Source organism: Benincasa hispida, chromosome 9, assembly GCF_009727055.1.
Source record: "Benincasa hispida cultivar B227 chromosome 9, ASM972705v1, whole genome shotgun sequence".
Classification (NCBI taxonomy): Eukaryota; Viridiplantae; Streptophyta; class Magnoliopsida; order Cucurbitales; family Cucurbitaceae; genus Benincasa; species Benincasa hispida.
In genome coordinates, this window is record NC_052357.1 from 13,034,917 (window position 1) to 13,043,136 (window position 8,220).

At 31.0% G+C, this 8,220-nt stretch overlaps 1 protein-coding gene across 1 annotated transcript; it reads left to right on the plus strand.

The window, feature by feature from the left end:
- The first annotated feature begins 3,622 nt into the window (after positions 1 to 3,622).
- Positions 3,623 to 5,477, plus strand: LOC120085157 (60S ribosomal protein L6-1-like). Its single transcript, XM_039041038.1, has 4 exons — positions 3,623 to 3,947; positions 4,053 to 4,159; positions 4,868 to 5,049; positions 5,148 to 5,477. Exons 1-4 carry the CDS (start codon positions 3,697 to 3,699, stop codon positions 5,301 to 5,303), a joined length of 696 nt encoding a protein of 231 aa, XP_038896966.1. The 5' UTR covers positions 3,623 to 3,696; the 3' UTR covers positions 5,304 to 5,477.
- The last annotated feature ends 2,743 nt before the right edge of the window (positions 5,478 to 8,220 follow it).

An 8,220-nucleotide genomic window follows, 5' to 3' on the forward strand; every position in this document is an offset into this window, starting at 1 on the left:
AAACGAACCGTTTCTAAAAACTGAACCGAACCGAACCGAAAACTCAGTAAACCAAAAAATTTGGTTCGGTTTGTTCACTTTGAAAATCGAACCGAACGCGTTTTAACTAATATATATATAAGAGTAAAACTGAACCACTTTTAATTTAAAGAAACAAAACCGAATTTAAAATCAAACCGAACCGAACTGCTTTTAATTAAAAAAAAAGAATATACATGGATTTTTTAAAAATGCAAAAGCGAATTTTGAAACCAAACTGAACCGATATATGTGGTCCGGTTCGGTTCGGTTTGAACAATAAATTGGTCCAGTTTGGTTTGACCATAAACCAAACCGTTTCACCCCTAACACTAGTGTCTTCTGTCTCCCCCACTATTTCTTCATAGGTTTGAGCAGTTGTTTGTACTCTCTCTACTTAAGGATCTCGAGTGTTTGCCTCATCTCTTGCGATTCATTAATCAAGTCAAATAATCATTTTGGTTGTTGCATACGCGGTTGGAGATCCTGTACTCTCTGTTCGTTATAGTTTTGTTTTCGCCCACGGTTTCAGCCCGTAGACAAAACAAAAAACTTTCTCTTTCGGACATATCCCCTAATTTGTCCAACACCAATTCTCGTTTCAGTCTCTCCCATGTGGATGGTGCATCGACCCTCTTGGATGTCCATGAAATGAGACCTTCACCTCCGCTAGATGCATCGTTGCCAAAGTGATCTTTGACTCTTCAGTAGTAGTGTTTGTAGCTCTAAACTACTGCTGCATATCAAAGATAAAATTTTCTAGCGCTTTCGTGTCATAAGCCTCACAGAAAGGCTTAGACTCGGGTACTTTTACCCTGTTAAATTGGAATGTACCTCAGATGGGGCTTGATTTTCCACCGCTCTCATGGTGAGGTTAACTCTTGCACTGATATCAGCAATCTCTGCCCGGACGACATCGAAAGTGGCTCGAAAGTCTTTGAATAACTCAGTCACCATATGAATTATTGCTTTTTGCGAGCTGTCTAGTTCTTCGCTCTTCTATAGTGGCAATAAAGCCCATCGAGCCATCCCCACACTCGAAATTATCAGTTTTCATAGCTTTTGCTTCTAGGGTCTCAACCCATGTTAACAATTTCTTGACGGGCATTTTGTCTAAATGGCCAACCACTACGTCGATTTCATTGGCCTTGTCAAAGACTTCTCGTAACCGAGTTTCTAATAACTGAACCTGATCGGGGACTTCTATTAGATATAATATTCTCTTCTATCTCGACCAACCGGCCAACATGGGACTTTCCCAACTGTTTTGTAGCAGACATGATCACAAGTTCACCACTTCACAAGCCGACTTGGCTCTGATACAACTGTCACAATCGCACTCTCGTAAGAGTCTCAAGACGATTATGTGGCACTTCTTCTCGCCCTCGAACAAGTCAGCCATCCAAATTCGAATAAATGATGGCACAAAGGGCATTTCTTACAACCTCTATCCCCGTTCTTAAGAAAATATTTTAGAAAATGGGTTCAGAGAAGAAAAAAAGTTTCCGCAAACGTTTGAAAGCATGATGAGAAACGGGCGACAATCATACACTAAGAAGAGTACATAGAAGGTAAACTAACTAGCAAAATAAAATAAAAAGGATGAAAGCATGGTAAACAGAGGTGGAGGCGGACATGCGACCATGGGCAACACGTCCTGGATAAGCATGATCGTGACACCAAACACCCCCCTTAGGGTCTGTTTGGTTCACAATTCACATTCTATTTTATGTTTTCAAATTCACTAAGTTCAGCAAATATATGTTTAGCAGACAACCCGAGTTCTATTTCTAAAAACTGTTTTTGAACTCTATGATCAAATAGTGTAAATTTGGAAAACAACATTTTTATTTTTTTTATATCCATAATTTGAATTCTAAAATTTTAAAATGAAAATTTATATTAAATAAAGATAAAGATGTGTAGAAATATAGTATGTTATGTTATCAGCTCAATTCATTTTTTAAAATAAAATATATTATGTAATGTATTAATTATAAATTAAATTAGGTTAAATTATAAATTCAATCTCTATGGTTTAGATAAAGTTAAAAATTAGTTACATAGTTTTAAAATTTAAAATTTAGTTTATATGAATTGAAATAACTTCATTTATAGTCCCTATGGTTTGCTAGATTTTCTTAAAAAGTCTCTTCCATAAGGACTATTTATGGAGCTTTTATCAGATCATAAGGGGTAAATTCTAATTATAAACCATGACCTAAATTTTAATTCCTTCAAACCATAGGAACAAAAAGTTCAATTTATCTTATAAATTATATAATACCATGAAACAATAATTATACATTTTTTTTAAACAGAAAATATGTTCGTAGATAAAATAATAATAATTTATTGTCAATAATTAGTGGATAACTACAACTAGTTTATAATTGTTTAAATTATAATCCAATTTTTAAATTCTGCTACCAAACACGTGTTTGAAAACGCGAAATACAACTTCGTTTTCATTTCATCCATTGTTTTAAAATTTATGTTTTTAGATTCTTTACCAACCTAACCCTGATCTACTTTCTAATAGGGATGTTCAAATGACTCGATAACCGAAACTACCCAACCCAAAATGTAAGAGTCGGGTGGGGTTAGTTTTGTTATGGGTTGGATTAGGTTAATTTTTTTTTTTTTTTTTTTTTTTTGTGAAGTTGAGTTAGGTTAGGTCGCGGGTTGGCTAAAAAAATTGACCTGACCCAATCTAACCTGCTTTGGATTGTTTAATTTGAGAATTTTTAATATTTTTTAGAATTGTTATGATGTTTGCCTTTGTTTGAAATTTATAATAAACATCATAGATATTTGGCATTTATCATTTGAATTTTATGAGATTTTAGTTATTAATATCATGTTGCAGATAAATTTACATATTTTTAATTTTTTTTTTAAAAAAAAAACTATAATCTGACAACCCAACCCAATGCAACAAAAAATTTATAGGTTGGGTTGGAGACTTTATTTGAGTTTTTTGGGTTGCAAACCCAACCAATCCACATTTTGAGTTGGTTTAAAAAAACACCCCAACCTAACCTAACTCATTTACACCTTAATTCATATGATAGCTAATTTTTCTAAGAGCACGATTAGCAACAATTATTTTAAATGTTACAACAATTTCGAATCGAGCCTTAGCTCAATTGATATAAAGTACATAGTCTTTGACCAAATAGCACGATGTTCAAATCTCTCGCTACATATTGTTGAACGTAAAAATAATGAAGATTGTATATGTAATTAATTTTTAATTTTATAAACTTTGATTACGGGAGAAATAAACATTTCTAAATTAAAAAATAAAATTTAAGAAAAACATCGTTTGTATGTTTGAATGTATAAATATATATTTCGAATAGATATTTGGGATCAAGACACCACATCATACAAATCACCTATATAAACAGCGCAGACGAAAGACAGTCCACCATTTTCGGCTTCCATAGCCCAAAGACCTTCGAATAAGGGCTTAGAGGACGGTTTCCATTAATTTAAATATATAAATGCTCTCACTTGGGTCGGACCGAAGCCCAAATTATCAGGACCTCCCCCCCCACCCCAACAAAAAAAAACCCTAATATATAAATACCATTGTTGAGAATTAGGGTTTCTGGCACTAGTCGTCTTTCTCGTTGCGAAGAAGAGCACCGCTGAGACCGTAGAGATACGCTAATGGCGCCCAAAACCCCTAGAGTTACCAGAAACCCGGATCTAATCCGAGGTGTTGGCAAATATTCGAGGTCTAAGATGTATCACAAGCGAGGTCTTTGGGCCATCAAGGCCAAAAATGGCGGAGTGTTCCCTCGTCACGATGCCAAGCCGAAAGCTGATGCACCAACCGAGAAGCCGCCGAAGTTTTACCCTGCCGATGATGTGAAGAAGCCTCTTGTTAACAAGCGCAAGCCCAAGCTCACGAAGCTCAGGTATGGTGGCTCCATTTTGATTTTTCTGCATTGAGGTCTTGGTTATTTTCCAATTTAGTTGAAACTTAAGCCTCTGTTTAATTTTGGTTTTATTTCTGATCTTAGAGCTAGCATTACTCCTGGTACTGTGTTGATTATCCTTGCTGGAAGGTTCAAGGGCAAGAGAGTCGTGTTTTTGAAACAGCTGCCATCTGGGTTGCTTCTGGTCACTGGTGAGTTAGTTCCCTGTGAAATCCTGATGATCGTTCTTTGCTTTTATAACGTATTTATTTGATTTTAATTGGAAGATTATATTGTAATTTGTTGTCATCTGTTGGTCTCTTTCGTTTATTTCACTCACCTGTAATTTTACCTGGTTTTGCATCCAACTCGAATCATTTCTTCTATGTAATGTTTGCATTTTGAAAGTTTTTGTATGATCTAGTTTGGTTCGGTATCCATTTAATGCAAACCTTCGCCTTCACTTCTATGGCATGTTAGTGAGTGATTTCATAATGGTTGTTAAAAGTCATTTGCTTTTAATCATTCTAAATCAATTTAATTAATATGAAAAATGTGTTTAAGAATGGACTAATTAAAAATGTGTTTAAGAATGGACAATTAAACATTAATTTGATTTTGAAGGATCAAATATGTGTTTCAGAGTCAATAGAAAATACGATAAAAGTGATTTTAATTATTTAAAAAACACTTCCAATTTTGCACTTACTATGCGAATGCATCTGCCAAGGAATTTCTTTCACTGCCTACTTTCAATTAGTAATACCCGAATCTGATTAATTAGGAATTTCTTACATTGCCGACTTTTAATCAGTAATACCCAAATCTGATTAATTTTGTCTCCTTTGCTTAGCTATCCTATACTGTTTACTTCAAAGATGAATCTTTTTATACTGAAGGTTAAATCCTTATGACTATAGGACCTTTCAAGATTAATGGTGTTCCTCTAAGACGAGTGAACCAATCGTACGTGATTGCAACCTCCACCAAAGTTGACATCTCTGGAGTGAACTCCGAAAAGTTCGACGACAAATACTTTTCCAAGGAAGTCCAGAAGAAGAAGAAGAAGGGTGAAGGGGAATTTTTTGAGGCAGAGAAAGAGGTAGGAGGAGCTTGATTACACCTCTATGTCTTCCATTGTTTGAGCTGTTTTTCTTTTAGCTGTCCTAAATTTTCGATTCCAACTTATTATTATTGTAGGAGAAAAGTGGTCTCCCAGCTGACAAGAAGGATGACCAGAGAGCTGTGGATACACCATTGATAAAGTCGATCGAGGCGGTTCCAGAGTTGAAGGCTTACTTGGGAGCAAGGTTTTCTCTCAAGGCTGGAATGAAACCTCATGAGCTTGTCTTTTAGTTGAGGGATTTGGTTTTTTTTCTTCTTCTTATTTTTTTAAATTATCACCTTGTTTTCTGTTCAACTGAACTTGGTATGACTTGTAATAGTTGCCTAGTCCCAAATTTTGATTTTAAATAGAGATTCCATGTTCCATAATTTCACTTCTCTTTATTGAATTCTGTTTTCAGGTTCTTTGTTGGTTCTAACGCTCCATTACAGAGTTTCATGTTTTCTTGTAGTCAATCTGATCTCTGATGCAAAGCTATTCACAATATACATGTTTGTGTGCGATGAGCTTTTTTCCCCTTCAAGATAATAATAATGATAATAATGTGTTGTACGTATGATTTGTTTGATATTTAAAAAATGGTTTTCATGGATTTTGGAATATATTATTATATTTAACCAGATGGGAAGAAATTATTTTCAAAATTATTAATGTTCAAGTATGGCTTGAAAATTGATATTAAAAGCGCGTCATCTGAAGCACTTTTGCTAGTCAATCTAAACAAGTTCTGATGCGAACTATTGTATATGAATTGAAGTCATGGTCTTCCTCTTAGATATTAGAGGTTCGATACGATTTTTACATTTTTTTTACTTTTATTTTTTTTACTTTTTATTACAACCCTTCACATTTTTTTAAACGAAATTGAATGGTAAATTATGTTTAAAATATTTTATTGTTTTATACATATTTTTTTACTCGTCTTTTATTTTAACCATAATATCTTTAAATAATTTTAAAATTTAAAGTTAAGATGGTTGGAAGATATGAACAGATTCATTATTGAAAAAACAAACACAATTCTTCATGAGAATACGTATTTTTGGTAAATGACACGCCCTTGATTGAATGATGTGTTTTTTTTTTAAAAAAAATAACTATTTCAATTGCACCAAATGGTATATAAATATGTGGTTTTCTTACTAGTTAAAAGAACACAAAAACATAGAAGTTTGATCTTCCTAATTCTTATATTTCTATATATTAATAGGAAGACCCGTGTGATGTACCTTACTTAAAAGTTTTTAGTATAAAATTTGAATTGTGATTTATTGTTCTTTATCATAAAATCGTGACTCGATATGCATTGAGTGTAATTAATAAATATTTGACGTGAAATAAAGTAATTTAAAAATAGTGTCTTAAACCACGTTTCAAGTTATTTTGAATTTTTTGAAAGTGTAAATATTTTTGAGATTTTTCTATTTATAAGAATTTTCCAATAAAATTTTTAAATAATACTTATATAATTTAATTTAAAATTTAAATAGTTGACATGAAATTTAAAAGTATAAAAAGAGTAAAATAAATATAAAAATAGATGAATGAATAAAATTAAAATACAAATGATGTCATTGGAATAAAAGTAAAACACACAAGTGAATGAATAAAATTAAAATACATAATTGGAAGAAAAGTGATACAACACAATAATATAAATTAATTATTATTTCACAGGTTAATTCTTTGATATATCCTTCTTGGGAGATGATGGTTTTTTAGGGAAAAAATAACGAAAAAAAAAGGGGGACATTTTTAAATATAAATAAATACTTTTGAGATTTTTCTATTTATAAAAATTTCCCAAAAATAAAAGCCAGGTTTTTTTAAATGAATCTTGAAGTTTCCTATAAAAACCTATAATCATTTTTTTTTTCATGTATTTGATTTAAAAAGTCTAATTATAATTATTTAAAATGTGTACCCGAAATCCCAAATAATACAATACCTATAAAATTATAAGGCATTCAATTTTTTTAATTCAAAAAAAGAATTTGATGTTTCTGTGAATTTATTGGGAAGAACAAATACATGATATAAGTAATGTGTTCTAAAAAATAAATAATTATATAATGGCTAGCTAGTAATTGTTGCTTTAAATTAGTTTTTAAAAAAACATTTCTTTCCTTAAATTAGATGGTCATTTCTTTTAGGTTTTTTTTTTCATATATAAAGCAACAAAAAAGAAATTCTAAAAAAAGTATTTCAAAAACATAAAATATTATTTTGATATCCAATCCAATGGCAAACTTGAAATTTGAACATCTTTTAAAATTTTAGTTCATGTTACCATGTGTTGTATTCACAAGAGATTTGACTTATTATTATTTTTTTAAAGTCCTTTGAAGAAGAAAAAACTACAAAAATTGACAAAATATCTTAATTTCGCATATCAAATTATATTATATTCAATTTGAATTTGAATTTATGTTTATTTTATTTCATTCTTACTCTATTTTTTTAGGAAAATATTGTTAATCATATGAATCTCAATCTAATTAAGATTTAACAAACAAAATCTCACATTGATGTGTTCAATTTCAATGGCTATCATTGTAAACTTTTTAGCTTAAATTAAAAAAACAATTGATACAGATGAAATATTCAACAACAAAAAAAAATCAATTTTTTTTTTTTTTTAATAAAAATCTAAAAAATTAAACAAAATTGAATCAAGAAAAACTAAAAACTTACGGCTCCATCGAGAAGTAATATTCCATAATAGATTTATGTAAGTAATGGATACAAATGAAAGATTAAAAAAAAAAAAACCAAAATTCTCTCCCTAAATTAATGCAAACCAAATTTAAGTGTTTGACTCAATAAAAATCTAAGATATTAAACAAAATTGATTTTTTTTTTTAAAAAAAAAAACACTAAAAACCTAACGCTAATATTGGGATGATTCCACGATTGTTCTGTGAACTTATCGCTTAATCAAGAAGTAATAGTGGGATGATTTATAAATTTTGGATCAACCATAAGTTGTCACGTCATCCATTAATCATCGGGGCCAATTAGGAGTTGAAATGTGTCCCAAATTGAAGTTGAAGACAAATCCACAAATTTCAATGACGCCACGTGGTTTCATCACAACCGTTAAATTAGATTAGTTTAACTCAATTTGATATAATTATTTGAGTTAAA